This window comes from Pelodiscus sinensis, chromosome 3 (genome assembly GCF_049634645.1).
Source record: "Pelodiscus sinensis isolate JC-2024 chromosome 3, ASM4963464v1, whole genome shotgun sequence".
Classification (NCBI taxonomy): domain Eukaryota; kingdom Metazoa; phylum Chordata; order Testudines; family Trionychidae; genus Pelodiscus; species Pelodiscus sinensis.
Window position 1 is genome coordinate 26,801,826 of NC_134713.1, and position 17,840 is coordinate 26,819,665.

The window sequence follows — 17,840 nt, forward strand, 5'->3', positions numbered from 1 at the left end:
GCTGTGATGTACTGGCAGAATATTTAATTCATACTTTTTTTATCTCCATTCCTCATATTTGTATCTTTCCTCTATTCATACAGATGAACCCCATCAATTCTACACTCTTTCACCTTCATCAGATGCGTTAGTTCCATATTATAGCTTGAGCCCTCAGATTTCAAACTGATGACATTCCTTCCCACTTGGGCACCACCTGTTCACTACACGACCAGGCCCCCTCCCATCCCCGCCATGCTACTGGGGCCCCACCTGCTGGCCCAGCATGACCATGGCGGGGGTCAAAGTGCCCTCTAATATTTTCCATTCTTATGTAGAATAAATGTTATGTGCGTGTGCGAATGTGCACTACTAGCAAAAACAAAAAACCGAGCTGTGGGCACTCTGCTAATCAGCTGGGCAGCATCTGAATCTCTCCTGAGTGGCTGGCTACACAAGCACATAGTTTAAAGGGAACACTGACTGAGATCCTACCAGCCAGCATGATGGTGGTCAGAGTCATGCCTGCCCCCTGCACAACTAAGACCCCACCAGCCCGATGTGGACACGGCCCTGCCTGCCACCTGGACATGACTTACTCCAGTCTGGTGCAGCTGGCCATTCACTGGCGTTTGGACAAGGTCTGGTTACCCAGTAAGCATTCCAGAAAGCCTAATGCTTAGCGGGTAACTGGTTAAACATTTGTATTCCTAATGTCTACATGGAAAGGTTGCACCCCATAATTAAATTTATTTTGATACTTCGAACAGGCTTGATTTTTCCCTACTTCCTGGATTTAATCATTTATGAAACCTTCCTAAAATTAACCATGCATGTGCACACAAATTCAAAAAACTCACTTTAGGAAATTATGTTTTCTTTATTTGGTTTATTTTATTCAGTAGCATCCCCAGAAATTTCATTTGGCTGGTGCTCAAACTTCTCCTCTGTTTCTTATCTTCCTGCTCTTCTAATTATTTTTCTTTTATTTTAGCCCATGACAGGGTATATCTGGAGGCTCCACTGTCTTGGCCCATCCTGCCCTAAGGAAGTGTCCTGCTGGAAGGGAAAAGCAGCAAGTTCACACATCAAGGGGATGTATAGAGGCCCTCCCTGGGAGGTGGCAGACCACTGTGAAACCAAGACACTGTGGGGGGAGGCACTAGAGAGGAAGAGTCCCTGTGATGCTGTGCCCTGACACAAGGGGGCACGATAGTGATGAGTGCACACTATAATACAATCCATGACTGGGAATCCCCTGGGATCCCATTCTTGAGCATCACTCTCAAAAGACTTTGGGAAAGCCGAGTGCAGCTCCTTCCGCCTTCCAAAAAAATCCCTTAAGCAATGATAGACTATTCTTCCTGACTGTGCCTGAATGACTTTTACTTTGTTCCTTATGTAAGTCAATTCCATTTCTGCAAACTGGATACAACACGCTACCTGGTTAATATTTCCCACTGACTTGCACCAATAAGCAACATTCTATATCTGTTTTTCACAGGGGTAATCATTTCTGCAAGGCAGAATGCAGAAGAGAATCAGATCGACTGCTTCCATAGTACCCCCAACCCAAGGGTGGGCAATAATTTTTGCCTGGGGGCCACTTCAAAAATTTTTGAAGTAGCCCCAGGCTACCCCAAAAGGGGCAGGACCTAAACAGGAAGGGGCAGGGCTACCCCACCCCCAGACCATGATTGGTCTAGGGGTGGGGGAGCCTCTTTTCCTCCCTTCCTACTAGGCATCCATGCCCTAGAAGAGGCTTGACACGCTCCCCCCCCCCACCAGGCCAATCAGGGCGGGGGAGTGCAGGAAGCCTCCTCTCGCCCTGTGAGGAGCACGTGGCACTTCAAAGTGCCACGTGCTCCTCACAGAATTGGGGCAGGGCAAAGGAAGCTTCACGCAGCTCCCCCACCCCCTTATTGGCCAATTAGAGCCTGGGGGCAGGGGAGCATGCGAAGCCTCCTCTGCTCTCTCTGCTGCCCTGCAAGCAGCATTTCAAAGCACCATATGCTCCTAGCAGGGTAGAAGGAGGCTTCAGGCGCTCCCCTGCCCCCAGGCTCTAATTAGCCGGGGGGCGGGGGAGTAGCAGGGCCTCCATGGGCCGGATCCACTCGTTTGGCAGGCCAGATGCAGCCCAGGGAGACCCTTTAGCCCACCCCTACCCCAACCACTGACAGATTGCTGAGCTGTCCTTACTATTTGTAACAAAATACAGGACTATGTAGCACTTTAAAGACTAACACGATGGTTTATTAGATGATGAGCTTTCGTGGGCCAGACCCACTTCCTCAGATCAAATAGTGGAAGAAAATAGTCACAACCATATTTACCAAAGGATACAATTAAAAAAAAGAACACATATGAAAAGGACAAATCAAATTTCAGAACAGAAGGGGGATATGGGGGGGGGGAGGTAAATGTCTGTGAGCTAATGGTATTAGAGGTGGGGAAAGATAAATGTCTGTGAGTTAATGGTATTAGAGGTGATAATTAGGGAAGCTATCTTTGTAATGGGTAAGATAACTGGGGTCTTTGTTGAGACCCACGTGTAGAGTGTTGAATTTTAGCACGAATGACAGTTCAGAGGAAGTTTCTTCCACTATTTGATCTGAGGAAGTGGGTCTGGCCCACGAAAGCTCATCATCTAATAAACCATCTTGTTAGTCTTTAAAGTGCTACATAGTCCTGTATTTTGTTTCAGCTACACCAGACTAACACTGCTACATTCCTATCACTTACTATTTGTGGCACCCCATGCAAGAATACTAACCTGCATAAGAGTGAGGCCAAGTATATCTTCTCTTTGTTCTCATTACTTGTCATTTCTACATAATAGCACATTTTGCTCCCTCTGAAGACAGTGGCAAAACTCTGACTTTCATGAAAACAGGAGCAGACCCTTTGGGAATTAGAAACACACTCAGCACCTGAGCACATATCACCCTGATTTGTCTTTTTGTACAAGCAATTATTTGTATATTTCATGCTTTTCTTAGAAATAAGCACAGACTTTTTTTTTAAACGTGGTCGGTGATTACTAACTTTGGAATTCTTGTATTGACTAAAGAAAACAGCAACACTTCCACTAACACTATGGGAGCAGGATCTTGGAAACATGTCTGAGGACTCTGAAAACAGAAGCAGAGGAACAAGGAGTCCCAGTGTGAATACAGTACCTCTCAGAATGATGCTGAATGCAGTTACTCCAGGAGGAAAAAATGGTCAGTTTTAAAGGCATATTAATTATCCATGAACTTATGTATATTTGTGACTCCCCCCCCCCTTTATTTTTTTCTAGGAACAAAGCCTACCACCACCAACAAAAAAATCAGTTACAGTAATCCAGTCTTATGCAAGCAGCCCTACAATAACAAGTCAGTGCACCAGGAGAAAAAAAAATCACTAAGAAAACAGATTTCACCGTCAAGACAACAAAAAGAAAAAAAAAGTTAAAGTTATAAGAAGTGTCTTGCATAACATCCTTTAGATACTGTTCTCCACTTCCCTTCATCTGCCTTGTTATAACTGTCAGGCAACTCCATGGAGGTGACAGTTTTGACACACACAGCATGTGTGTTGAAATATAAGCATAAACAGGATTGCTTTAAGAGATGTTAATCCCTGGTGTAACTCCATCAATTTGAGTGGAATTACACCAAAGAGTAATTTGGCCCATAGTGTCAGCCTTGATTTAGAATTTCCTTTCTTCAGTATGTGCCAAAAATGTGATGTGTTACCTCATTTTGGGTCTGTGTGTGTGAGTGACTCTACTCTTATTAAAGTCAATGGAATCTGGCAAACTTTGTTAGTGGCAATTGAGCCTATGTTAGCTCATGCTGACTTTCATTACAATCTGTCCCCTTATGTCAAGGGTGGGGAACCTCAGGCCTGGGGCTGGATGTGGCCCCGCTTGCCTGGATGCGGCCCCTGAGGTTCAGGTCTCCACCCCATCATTGGGGAGCATGTGCTGGAGCTCTGATCCCCCTGCCACCCAACCGTGGGGCTGGAGCACACAGAATCTACTAGCCTGGGACCCCCTAGGCTCCGGGTGTGCAAGGGGAATGTGGGGAGTGTCGTTCTCCTTCTCAGTCAGGGGCCACATTAATGAAGGGTTTGTTTTGTTATTGTTGTTTTTTGCTTCTCACTTGTATGCGGCTCCGGCCTGATTTTTCTGTGGGTCAGCAGCTGCTGACCCCAAAAAGATTCCCCACTCCTGCCTTATGTAATAAAAGAGAAGACTGTCCCTGTTACATTTAGTTTCACAACAGGTGAGCTAAATTCTGAGATGAGATGAGCCACTGCAACTCTCAATGAAGTCAAAGATTATATTTGGCTTAGCCTTATACCTCCCCCAACTACATTTTTGTCCGTCTGTCTCTCTCCCTCCCTCAGTTAGTAAATCTGTTTGTTCAAGAACTCCTCCTACACTGTACAAGCTAGGGCCACCAAATTTGGTGTGTTGCTTCTTCTCCTAACTTAAAGCAAGGTCAGGGTTTAGTTGTGGCAGGACAACTGGAAGCCCTGGGAAAAGGAGAGTTTTCCATAACATGCAAAGGGGTGCGGGGCGCTGCTGTTTGGAGGGACATGATATAAGATTAAACAACAAAATTACAAGGTTCAAATCATACACTTTAGAGGGAAAGTTAAGTAGCAGCAAAATATTTCTGTTCACTAGCCCTTGTATGGTTGGCTCAATAACATTGTTAACTTTCAATACAGCAGCCTTTTGACCATCATAGCTGCATCACACTTTTACTGCATTTTTCAGCATAAAGAATTGTAGAAGTACAGTACTGTGAAACTACAACCACTGCTGGGATGGAAAGTAGCAACCAATGGATCTACCATACACTCTTGTAACAAGGGAGGGTAAATTTTTGGGCAGGAAATCAAGACACATTCCCGCCCCTTTGATGATTACTAACAGACAGGAAGTAAAAATTTCACTCAGGAGCCTGTCTGTGAAGTGCCCAAATCCCCTTTGAAAATGGGATTTAGACTCCTAAACCCAGATACTTACTCTCCACCAAGATCAATGAGAGCCTAAATGCCAGGAGAATCTGGGGCCTAGGTCACAGGGATGTTTTTGAAAGTTTTACCCAGAACCTGTCTTCATGGACTTAAGTGAAAGACACACACATGGTCCTGAATTTATCTATCCTAGAAAGGTAAAAAGGTGAGCTGACTCACATAGGGCATTTAAATCTAACGTGCTCCAGATGAGATTTGAATCGTAGTTGATTTTTAAGAGATTCCCAATCAATAACCACTGCAAAGCTGATCCAATGCCCTCTGGGAATGTCAATTTTAATGGAAATCCCAGTGCCAGATAGGGGGGATTGAGAGCTGTCTCAACACCCCCCTTAGTTCTGTTATGAAACCCATCCCAGAAAAGGAGCAGAAGGGAAAGAGGGAGCAGGGTGGAGGGAGAGGAAGGGATTGCAGCTGATGGGGCAATAGCAAGGGCAGGGGGGCAGGAGCAGTGCACAGGAAGTGGAGCAGCAATGAGGAAGGAGCAGCATGAAAGGCAGGCGGGGGAGGAGCCAGTACAAGGTTGCCTGGACCCAAGCAGAAAGCAGCGCCTGAGGGAAGGGCGGAGAAGGCGTGGCACACCCTGTGCGCGTGTTCGAAAATTCTAACGTCACAATAGCGGCCGCCGCCGGCGGCTCTTGCCCGGTCCCAGCCGATCGGGGCTGGTTTGAGCTGGTGCGTTGTCATAGCGACGCCCTCCGGCCTATAAATACGGGCTGTGCCGCCACTGCGGCTTTTGTCAGTCAGTGCTCTCAAGCCGGCCGGCAGCCCCTGTGGCGGCTCCTCCTGCCCGGCTCCTCCGCGGGCGGCGCGTCCACTCCGGCTCCGGCAGCCCGCGAGCTCAGCGGGGCCCGTCTCGGAGGAGGAGGCACGGGGGACTAAGGGGCCGACCGGCTGCCGGGCGAGGCGCTGAAGCATGACGGCTGCTCCCGCCTGAGGTGAGGGGGGCGGTGCGCGGGTGGCTGGAGGGGAAGCCGGCCGGCCTAGGGCCACGTGTCTCCAGGGGTGGGCGCAGAAATGGGGCGCCGGGGCTGCCCAGGCAGAGCCGGTTTGGAGCCGGCCGGCAGCCGGTCCCTGTCACCGCCTTGAAGGCGCGGCCCTCTCCCGAAAAGCCGCGGACTTGAATCCGGAACAGCCCGGGGGCGGCGCGGCGCTGGAAGCGGTAGGGACTGGCGGCGCTGCCCGCCTTGGCGATCGCAGGGCGCTGATCTGACCCACGTGGCGGGGGAGTTGCAGGCTGTCCTCGCCCGCTAGCGTGGCTCCTTTCCATTAGCCCACGAGTGAACTGCCTGGAAGTCACGTGCGTTGTGGCAAGCACGCAGCGCTCTCCGCGACGCGTGGGTCGGGTTCTCCCCTTCGCTGCTGTGGCAGTGCTGGAGCGTGTGTACTAGGGAACCGCGCCGAACCCTTGGGCGTCTCGGTTGGTTATGCTCGATGTGACCGCTTCCTCTGTAAACGACACCTGTGTCACGCTCCTCCCGGGGGGGTAGAGGATGTGCACATTAGAAAACAACCTGTTGTAAGATAAATGCAGAGACCGATGCTAAGGTGATGTGATGCTCCAGACTTGTATATTAATTAAATCCATCAGGAGCTAAACTAGTGCCTTGTAGAAAAACCGAGTAGTCCTTGTAGCATCTTAGAGTAACAAAACGTGTGGGTGACAGAGCTCCTGATTTTATATATATTTTTAACGAGCTCTCTCTTGCTTTGTTAGTCCAGGAGTTGTCCTGTAGGACAGTTTTTGTGTTAATGTGAAGACTTTAGAGTTGCTATTGCGATTGTGCAGTAAATGTTGAAAGAACACTAAAAGTTGCAAAGTCAAGGCTCAACTAGGAAATAGCAGAATGAAGGTTGTCTAGCTAATCTAAATTTAGCCCCCATGTGTATTGGCATACAATTTTTAATTGTGATATTGAAAAAAATAGTAAAGGTTCCATTTTTTTTTTTAGTGTAGATGGTAAACCATGCTCACTAAATATGACTGCTTGGCATTTTATAGTAGTTTAAACATTAATGTCAGCAGCATATGTGAGTGCAAATCTGGGTACCAAAAATTATCACCTAGTTAGCCATCTGTAAAATTAAAAAAAAATGGTCTGGTAGCACTTTAGACTAACAAAACATGTAGATGTACCATGAGCTTTCATGGGCACAGCCCACTTCTTCAGATGACCAGTTTTGAGTCATCTGAAGAAGTGGGCTGTGCCCACGAAAGCTGATGATACATCTACATGTTTTGTTAGTCTAAAGTGCTTCCTGACCATTTGTTGTGGTTTTTTTTTTTTTTAAGTTTATCCTGTACAGACACTAACTCTGCTACCCCCTGAAGCACCTGTAAAATGTTTGGTTTAAGTGACATGCATAGATTCTCTCTGGCTCTGCCGGAAGTTCCTGCCTTATTCTTCCTCTTCTGAAAGTTCCCTGCCTCATTTGTTAAATACCTTGCAAATGTCTGTAGCTACATACTCCTGAGGAGACAATAGTTCTGTTGACTATCCACCCCCAATTAATTTCTTGTGCACTGCATTAATGAATGAAGGCTGGCTCCTGTGAAGGTGGGAGGATAACAATAATAAAACAAAGAGCTTGTAATGTATACATACTAGGATGCTTCCTAACTGGAGTGAGTACTACACCTTTTAAAGTCTGCCACGTCGAAACCTATTGAGCTCCACCCACGTAAACAAGTGCTTTGGCGATCTACCGCTTGAGTAATAAAATTAATGGATCTCATCCTCCATTTGGCCTAGCATGTAGAGATGAATGAAATACATTTATGGGTTTTACAGCTATTTCTTAGCTGAGGAAAACCTGAGACTTAATCCAAATTCTGGGATTGCTCTCTAGTGGTTTCATTCTTTGTCCCCCTAACATTTGAGTGAGACTACTTTTCTCTTCATGCTTCCCCCACAAGCATTTGGGGAACGTTCGCAGAACAGGATAGTGTTTTCTGTCCTCACTTATTGCCACACCAACTTGGAAGCTATGCAAAGCAATTGTAGGGAGGGGTCGATTAGTCAGAGTTCCTGGTCTGATTATACTTGATACAAACAATTTTCAGAGAATTGAGTTGTCAATTTCAGTAGGTGCAGATGGAAATTTTCAGAGGCTTATAACTTGGTCAGTGTTTATTGCAGAACAGTGATTTGAAAGATGAAATAATGAATGGCAGTTAAGGGGCATGTTAAAAATATTTAACTTTATCATTCTCTTTTCTTTCGACAGATTCAATGCAACATCATAATTGCTGCACAGAAAACTTGCCTTAAATCTATCAAGGCATTTTTCTGAAGCACCCCTCTGGGTACACTGAAAGAATTTGAACATTAGGATTTGACATTTCTTAGTTGTCCATGTAAGTCTGTGGATCTTGATTATCATTTAGTGTTCTGAGAGTCTTTGCTAATTTGACTAAATTAATGAATGCTTCATTCTATATTCACAGTTTGTTGCACTTGTACTCACTTTAGAAGTATACCTGAACTCTGAAACAATGAACAGCTTCAGTAATGAGGAGTTTGACTTCACCTTCCTTGAGGAAGGCTTTACTGCCAAGGATATTCTTGATCAAAAAATAAATGAAGTTTCTTCCTCTGTAAGTATGGTAGCAGAACGTGAATAAATTTTTAAAACAAAATTTTGTGTATTATAATTTTAAATGATATGCTTTCAGCTAAAAATCCTGTACTGTAACTTAGACTATGCAGAACATTATGCAGGGGTTTGGAGCGGGTCCCATATGAGGAGAGGTTAAAGCAACTGGGACTTTTCAGTTTAGAAAAGAGGAGACTGAGGGGGGATATGATAGAGGTATATAAAATCATGAGTGGTGTGGAGAGGGCAGATAAAGAAAAGTTATTTATTAGTTCCCTAAATAGAAGAACTAGAGGACACCAAATGAAATTAATGGGTGGCAGGTTTAAAACTAATAAAGTTCTTCTTCACACAGCGTGTAGTCAACCTGTGGAACTCCTTGCCAGAGGAGGCTGTGAAGGCTAGGACTATAACAGAGTTTAAAGAGAAGCTAGATAATTTCATGGAGGTTAGGTCCATAAAAGGCTACTAGCCAGGGGATAAAATGGTGTCCTTGCCTCTGTTTTTCAGAGGCTGGAGAGAGATGGCAGGAGACAAATCGCTTGATCATTGTCTTCGGTCCACCCTCTCTGGGGCACCTGGTGCTGGCCACTGTCGGCAGACAGGATACTGGGCTAGAAGGACCTTTGGTCTGACCCAGTACGGCCGTTCTTATGTTCTTATGTAATATTGAGCACTGAAGATAACATGACATCCTTTTTATTTTTATTTTTTTAAAGGATGATAAAGATGCTTTCTATGTTGCTGACCTTGGGGATGTCCTAAAGAAGCATTTACGCTGGTTCAAAGCACTCCCTCGAGTAACACCTTTTTATGCTGTCAAATGTAATGACAGTAAAGCTATAGTGAAAACACTTGCTGCTCTTGGTGCAGGGTTTGATTGTGCTAGTAAGGTGAGATCTTCAGTTTTTTTGATGGGGTGGGGGGAGAAGTGACTAGTTGAGTAACTAGTTGACTCCAATAAGCATAAGCTTATCTGATAGAGTTGAAATAGTTGCTTTCATCCCTGCTGTAGAGCAAAACTTCTCTAAAAGTGGTCTAAATGCTACTAGATGAGACAGTGAACTACACACAGCAGATGTGTGGGTTACATAGGAACGCTGTTAATCATCAGCTGGGCAGAATTTGAATTTCTTATGGCTGCACAAGCACACAGCTTACAGGGAACACTGGTCCCAACCCAGGACCCTATGGGTGGTGGAGCAGTCCACCATTGGGTCAGCAGGCGATCTGCCCACAACATGCTAATCTATCTTTAGGCTCGCAGTCTACCAGAATATTGCCTGGATCATTGTCCTCTGGTTACACATCCAAAGATAGTTGCAGCGTTTCTGCATCAAGAGTATCCGGGGGAAGCTCCTGCTGGTCCCTGGGGCAACAGCAGTTCTCGTTGCTAGTCTTCAGTAGCAGGGAAGAAGTGTCTATTGCCTCTGGCAGCATCCTCCCAATTTAGCAAATAGGTTGGACTTTCTGTGCTGCCCCTCTGCTTACAGCATATAGGGTGTGGTCCTTCTGGCTCCTCCCACCAAGTGGCTTGTAGCATTCCTTCTGTTTCTGGAGGTGGAGACATGCCAATCTGTTAAATACATTCAAACAAAAGTGAAATAACAAGGTGTTTCCTGAAGGTCAATGCTGCATCTTCATGTTCTGCTTTCTGATTGAGATCATTCATTTGTTGAAAGAGATCCTTGTTTGTGGTGAGTAGTATGTAATCTTTTTTTCTTTTTTCCAGACGGAAATCCAGTTGGTGCAGAACATTGGTGTACCTCCAGAGCGAATAATATATGCAAATCCTTGCAAGCAAGTCTCTCAAATTAAACATGCAGCAAACAGCGGTGTGCAGATGATGACTTTTGATAGTGAAGTAGAGCTAATGAAAGTTGCAAGAGCTCATCCAAAGGCGAAGTAAGGGGGTTTGGGTTTTCTGCATCTAAATGGGTTTAACGTGTCAACATTGACCTATCCTGTAGCAGCTGTGCACCTAAAGTAATGCACACTTAGGTTTCTTTCAAAGCTTTTAACACTTAACACAATTGCAAGAGAATGCAGAATTTTTTGTCAAGATATAAATGTCAAGTATGGATTTAAGAATGTAGCAATTTAAACAGATAACTCATAAGCATGAACATACTGGTTACCCAAACGGCTACATACAGCTGGCCCAGCTCCTGGGGAGCTGCCTGCCACCCTATGCTGCTGCCCTTGTGTTAGGGTTGTAAGACTAGTAAACTAGTTTTCCTCCATCCCTCCCACTGCCTCTATCGTAGGTGGTAATGGAGGGGAACAGGAGCCAGCATAAAAGCCAGTTTCCCCCCAGCACCATCTCCACCAGGGGCAGGGGAGGTAGAGGCACAGTGGGGACTCAAGCTGTCTCTACTTCTGCTGCAATTCTGCTTTTGAAATTTACAAAAGGCCGCTGAGGCTCTTGTACATTTCAGCGGCTGAGGGAGCGCAGGGCCAGTGGGTGAGTTCCTGCTGGTCGTGTGCTCTCTGCGGGGCTTCCACTTTTGAACTGTAGCAAGAGCCCAGCAGGGGCTAGAAATCCCATCGACTAGTCAATTAATCTAACATCCCTACTCTCTCGGACAGCAGAATGGGGTGGCTGGCAGGAGCTGGTATGCGCAAGGAACTGGTTTAAGCCAGCTCCCTGCATGCACTGGCTCCTGAGAAGCTGGCTGCTGCCCCATGTGTAACCACTGTAAATTTCAGTGATTACGCAGTTAGTCAATTAAATGTATGTTAGTATCCCTGTGATCAAGTACAGTTTTTTTTTTTTTTTAAAAAAAAGGTAGTGTATTGGCTTAAAGTACAAGAACAATACAAACTTGCTTGACAAAAGTGGATCTAATTTAACATTCAAGCCAATTTGTCTTAAATTGTTATCTTACATCTGACTTGGTATACAATACAAACTTGTTTTTCTGACTTAAAGATACATATCTGAAATTTATTTGAACCAGTGTGTTTTTTCTGTGGCTATAGAAAATCTGGTGTATTGGCATTAAATTGGATACTTATGTATTTTTAGGCTGGTATTGCGCATCGCCACTGATGACTCCAAAGCAGTTTGTCGTTTGAGTGTTAAATTTGGAGCTACCCTCAAAACTAGCAGACTACTTCTGGAGCGGGCAAGAGAGCTTGACATTGACATTATTGGAGTCAGGTTAGTAGTAATGTTTATCTGTATATACAAAATGCCCATCTAGAAATAGTGATTTGAATCAATGTTTTTACAAAATATGTAAGTTACTTGCCACCTCACAAGAATGGACACTTTTTAATCTGCTATGACCTATTACTTTTGTCTAAATGGTTGCTTAAAACTTAGTCATCCAAAAGGCAACTGAGATTTGCATCTGTCTTCCAGTTTCCATGTTGGAAGTGGCTGTACTGACCCAGAGACCTTTGTTCAAGCTATTTCTGATGCCCGTTGTGTCTTTGATATGGGAGTAAGTATGAATTTACTTCCCTGAAAGCATTGCTGCTGAAACACTATGACAAGTCAGCTGTATAGTCATAATGAAATGCCACTTGTAAAAAGTAACAACTTTGGAACCAAAAACTTCAAGAGTATTTTTACCTTTCCTGTATAGCTTGTATTTAGCTTCATGATGTCATATGATCAGTTACATCTTAGATCTTAGCAATCCTCTATTTAAGTTTTGCGGGGTGGAGGGGGGGGATAGGCCTATGACCAGTTTTAAAAAGTTAGTCTTTTTTTAATTGGTCACAGGCTTATTTTTCCTCAGCAAAAAGTCATACATTCCCTGCTGTTCCTACAAAACACTAATGCAGGACAACCAGCAAGTAAAACTTTAGTCTGTTTTCTCTGTCAGAAGTAGGCATGTAAAAAGTAGTTTAAAGTGTAATTGCAAAAAATCTTAGTGGTTACACTTGCTGTGGGCTCTCTAGTATAAAGCTTATTCTAAAGGGGTTGCCAGACCGGCTCCTGGGGAGCCAGAGAGTAACTAGAGGGAGGGCTGAGCTGTAGCAGCTGCCTGCAGTGGGCTCTGCTCCAGCCCCTACCAATTAACCATTTACATCCCTAATCAGAAGTATCAATTAAATGAAACACTTGGGCTAAACTGTCAAGACTGATTTTTGTTGTTGTTGGTTGTTAAATATTCTAGAATCACTTCTTTGCTTGACTGTCCAATTTTAACATGTTTACATTACAGACAGAGCTTGGTTTTAATATGCATCTGCTTGATATTGGTGGTGGCTTTCCTGGTTCTGAAGATGTCAAGCTTAAATTTGAAGAGGTATGATGGCTTTCTAATACTCACCTTTTTCCAGGTTGTGAAGGTGTCTTTTTGCTCAAGTTTATTGTATCAAAATTAAACTACCTGGTTGGTGTCTTGCTTCCCTTTGATAGGTATTAATACAAGGCTATGCCTACACTACAGGGTTTTTCTGGGGAAAATCTCCACTGCGTCCAGGGAATGCATCTGCTCTTCCACAAAAAAGGAAGAGTAGACATGCTCTTTCGGAAGCACTGTCGTCTTCCTTCCACAAGGAAGAAGAGCTTTACCAAAAGGAGACTTCCACAATTTGGCCCAGCATAGACAGGCCAAATTTCAGAAAAGCCTCTTCCTAAAAAAACTATGCAAGTTGCACTCTGCAATTTGTATGCCTTTTTCCAATAGATCAGTGTAGTCTAGACCTAGCCCAAATGAAATCTTGATTATAAACTAAAGTCACTCATTTTCTCCTGTTATCTGCAGAATCAAGTAGATCAGTGGTCCCCAACCTGTGGAGGTTGCCGGGCGCCAGGGGACGTGGCCGTTCACCCGCCGGGCGCCAGGGGACGGGGGCGGGGCCGCCCCATAGCCGTGCGCCCCCCCATAGCCACGCCCGGGGCCGGCGCCCCCCGCCCCTCCTCCAAGTGCCCGGGGCCACCTCCAAGCGCCCCCCCCCCCAAGCGCCGGCGCCCCCCCTCCTCCGGGGGCCGGGGCCGGCGCAGCGCCTGCACCCCCTCCCCCCAAGCACCGCGCGCCTGGGGCCGGCGCCCCCCTGGGGCCGGCGCTCACTATGCGCCTGGAGCCGGCTCCGGCACTGTGCATGCGCCACGTGCCCAGGGCCAGGCCAGCCCCGAGCACATGGCGGGCGCACATGAATGCCCCCGCGAGCGCCATGGCGCCCGCGGTCACCGTGTTGGGGACCACGGAAGTAGATGATGGCATTAGTCCTTTAAATACACATGTTGCTTTAGTTATGAGATGGTAAAGTTTTGCATTTCCCAGTTTATCTAACCTTGACTGTTCTCACTTTTTTTGCAGTCCTTATTTTCAATTTCTAATATGAAAATTGCTTTCTTGCCCTGTATAATTCTTAATGCTGACCCTAGTGTAGAACCAGCTACACAGTATAATAACAGCACTGTTCAATAAGATCAGATGAAGTACAGTGGAAGTCTAATGCCCGTGTTTGTCTAAATCCTCTCATTTAGAGAACTCTTTTCACTTTTAATACAGTCCTTGTCCATGAAGCTTCTAGAAACAAATAAACAGATTCATTAATACAGAGAGGAATATTTTTCTAGAGCCTTTACACTAAGTTTATTGATTTGTTCACCATAACAAAAAAAGGAATTTGTGACTTAGCAAAGCATGTGCATCTGATCTAGAAACAAAACAACTCTTATGTGGAAATTCAGCTCTGAGAAATGTCAGTTGTTCTAAGTGACTTGTAGGAAGCAATCCAGAATGCAACTGTTATTTACTTCAAATTCATGTTGAAACTATGGCTTAATTCCTTGCTGTCTACACAAACAAAAAAACCACCCACCCGAATTTCATGCACATAAAACCTTAGGCAAAATGCTTTCTTTAGACCATGCAAATAGCTAATGCAATGTACTGGGTGTAGAGTTTTGTGACTAAACTGTTAATTCTGTAACTTTTTTAAATTATTAAACTACTAGGATCTAACAGCCTTATGTGTCTTACTAGATCACCAGTGTAATCAATCCAGCATTGGACAAATACTTTCCTTGTGATTCTCGAATAAGAATTATTGCAGAGCCTGGCAGATACTATGTTGCATCAGCTTTCACACTGGCTGTTAACATAATTGCAAAAAAAGTTGTACTAAAGGAGCAATCTGGTTCTGATGGTATGTAAATCTAGGTCTCTTAATACCATTTGCAACTAGAGACCCTCACTTTCCAAAGGTTCTTATTTATATATTTTCATCTCTTCTAGATGAAGATGATACTAATGGCAAAACTCTGATGTATTATGTGAATGATGGAGTGTATGGCTCATTCAATTGCATCCTATATGATCATGCGCATGTTAAGCCAGTCCTGCAAAAGGTACAGTATATCTTCAAATCTAAGCCTAAATGTAGACTGCTCATTCCACTATACAAATAATTCAAGCATAATGCCTTTATATTTCACACACCCCACCACCACTGCTCCTGACAAATGCCATGGTTGGCAAATATGAGCTCTGGGACATTCAGTGGAGCAGATTCAAAGTTGAGGCTCACTAATAGAAGAGGCTCTGCCATTAGCTCTTTCTCTTGTAAACTTTAGAGCTGGAGAGCTCTGCCTCTAATAATCTGTCATGCCAACTACTTGAAGAGTCCTGCTTTGCTTATTCTTTTCTTACAAGGACCAGAATCAAAAGTAATTTGTAACTTTTCTCTTCAGAGACCTAAACCAGATGAGGGCTATTATTCCTGTAGCATATGGGGACCAACATGTGATGGCCTGGATCGTATTGTTGAGCGCTTTGATATGCCAGAGTTGCAAGTTGGTGATTGGATGCTGTTTGAAAATATGGGTGCCTACACAGTTGCAGCTGCTTCTACTTTCAATGGTTTCCAGAGACCAGCAATAAATTATGTGATGTCAAGGCCAGCATGGTTAGTAATTTGTTTCACTTCTGCTTTAAATAGGAGAACCTTACTAAGGCTGTCAATAGCAGCTCTTGATCATTCTCAGTGAATGCCTCCTTAAGGACTGCCTGTGGATAACTGGCACTTCAGAAGATAAATTTTGTCGGTAGCTACCAAGATTTAAAGGATACTCTTTAATGCTAGTAGCCTGAGATTTTGGATCTGAAACGCCTCCTCCTCTTCCTCCCCCCCCCCCCCCCCCAACCAAAGGGGTGTAAAGTTGGTTTTTAATGGGATTTGGACACATTGCCCGCTATGCCTCATCTTAACAGAACAAAGATGACTTGATTGAAATTATATTGTGTTCTTTATATACAGTGCTCACATGTAGTTTTCCCCTTATTGTAGGTTATCCTCTTTTTGCATGGGACTTTCACATTACAGCTAAGGTGTTTGTTTTAAAATGGAGCGGGGAGTTGTGAAATGGCTGGAAAACCACCTGATAAATTTTTTACAGTCTAAAAACATGTTTCTCTAAGGTTGCTTTACAGATACTATACTGGATTACCCTTGTTGCCATCTAACTGGCAAATGAGAGATACTTTGCAATAACTATTTCTACACTTGAGTGCTTTACTGGTATGATAAATCTGGAAAGTGCTCTAGTGTGGATGCAGCTATACTGGCCAAAGTTCCCTTCAAAGCAATTTTGTATAAACTGCTTACACAGTAAGCAAAATTCTGCCAGCCTGGCTAAATTTAGGATTGCACGATTCTACTAAGTGTCTAGCCTTTCTGCTTTCAATATAGATTATATTTGGAGACTTTTGGGTCCTGATGGGGAAACATTTACATGAAATGTTAAACTTCATTGGAAGAAATTGAGGGTTTTTTCTGGCCTGTTCTAGGCTTAGTTTCTGTGTCACCTAGAAGTGGGGGGTGGGGAGATTCTATGCCTCTCAACATAACTGCAATCTGTTTTAGTGCTCCTGCTAGCCATAAAACTGTATGGGATGGGATGTGGAGGGAGAACTGAATAATGGCATGTACCCAAGTAAGTCATGGTAACAAAGTATCATGATTACTTGGTGATACCGAATGCAAAAATTACAGCAGTTCCTTTGTGAGTCACATCCTACCTTGCAAACTGGTTATTGGTAGAGCTGGGTATGATCAAATTATGATGTGACTTCCTCCCAAGATGCACTTAATACTGCAGTATGTTAAATTAGGTTAAAATAGATTGTTTCCTGACTTTTTTCCCCCTCCTTCCCTCCCCCCCCCCCCCCCCCCCCCCTTCCCTCCATTAGGCAACTAATGCAGCAGATTAAAGAGCAAGGCTTCCAAGCAGAAGTGGAGGAGCAGGATGTCAGTGCTTTGCCACTGTCTTGTGCCTGGGAAAGTGGAATTGAACATCATCCAGCAACTTGTGCTTCAACTAGTATTAATGTATAGATATTGTTTAACTGCAAGTTTTTATTAATTGAACCCAGGGCATTTTGGGGACCATTAACTTAATTATTGCTAGAATTTTAAAACTTAAGTCTAGGGTCAGCATAAATGCAACAAAATGGATGACTAGGAGATGGGGGTCACGTTATCTGTGTTCCTATGGAAACTATTTGAATATTTTATATGGATTTTTATTCACTTTCAAGTATGCTATTAAAGATTGACCCTTGCCTGTCAAACAAGCATTTGTAGCTTGTACATTGGCAGAATGGGCTGAACTTAGTGTTGGAGCCTGTTTTAAAATAAAATATATTGAAATAACTGACTATTCTGTAGTGTGTGAATTAACTGCCATTAGTGGCTGCTCTGTGCTAGTGTTACTTACTTCCCCTAGCTGAGGAAGCATGTTGTGAGCTTCAGAGGCCCAGTTGAGATCCCAGACAAACCAACACTTGTAACCACCACTAGGGAGACTTGAACCTGGAACTACTGTAGCTTAATGTAGGAGCCTTTACTACTGAGCTATAAAGCCAGCTGGATCTCAGCTTATGCTGTAGAGCTCACTTGTTCTTATCTCTTGCTGTAAGTGATTTAAGTGCCACTACATGGGCCAGTGAACTACACTAGGGCTATGTCTACATGTGGCTTCTTGCGTAAGTAATATGCAAATGAGACTAAGCGTGGAATATCACTGAGCCTCCTTTGCATACCTAATAAGCCACCATTTTTTTTTTCAGAAGAGGCTCTTGCGCAAGAAGGAGCGTCTACACTGCTCCTTCTTGCGCAAGGAAAAACCCTCTTGCGCAACACCCGTCTTCCTGAAAAGTAATAGGTGTAACGGCATTGCTCAAGAGGGTTTTTCTTGCACAAGAAGGGGCAGTGTAGACACTCCTTCTTGCCCAAGAGTGTCTTCTGAAAAAAATGGTGGCTTA

General features: G+C 44.3%; 1 protein-coding gene and 1 long non-coding RNA gene across 3 annotated transcripts; one reads left to right on the forward strand and one right to left on the reverse strand.

Annotated features, from left to right (window-relative positions):
- Positions 1-868: 868 nt before the first annotated feature.
- LOC142827769 (uncharacterized) lies at positions 869-5,606 on the reverse strand. The gene is made up of 4 exons (XR_012902517.1): positions 5,173-5,606; positions 3,025-3,110; positions 2,753-2,881; positions 869-1,038 (listed from the first exon to the last, which is right to left on the reverse strand). It is a non-coding gene; the product is annotated as an uncharacterized LOC142827769 (long non-coding RNA).
- Positions 5,607-5,757: 151 nt separating this feature from the next.
- ODC1 (ornithine decarboxylase 1) lies at positions 5,758-17,234 on the forward strand. 2 transcript variants are annotated; one of them, XM_075923501.1, is made up of 12 exons: positions 5,758-5,951; positions 8,242-8,371; positions 8,487-8,611; positions 9,330-9,503; positions 10,343-10,515; positions 11,639-11,773; positions 11,978-12,059; positions 12,789-12,872; positions 14,562-14,724; positions 14,814-14,926; positions 15,269-15,483; positions 16,767-17,234. In XM_075923501.1, the coding sequence occupies exons 3-12, from the start codon at positions 8,510-8,512 to the stop codon at positions 16,909-16,911; spliced, it is 1,386 nt and encodes a 461-aa protein (XP_075779616.1). In that variant the 5' UTR covers positions 5,758-5,951; positions 8,242-8,371; positions 8,487-8,509; the 3' UTR covers positions 16,912-17,234. The 2 variants fall into 2 exon arrangements, with proteins under 2 accessions (XP_075779616.1, XP_075779615.1); XM_075923500.1 differs by having other exon boundaries at positions 5,759-5,951; positions 8,462-8,611.
- Positions 17,235-17,840: the final 606 nt, after the last annotated feature.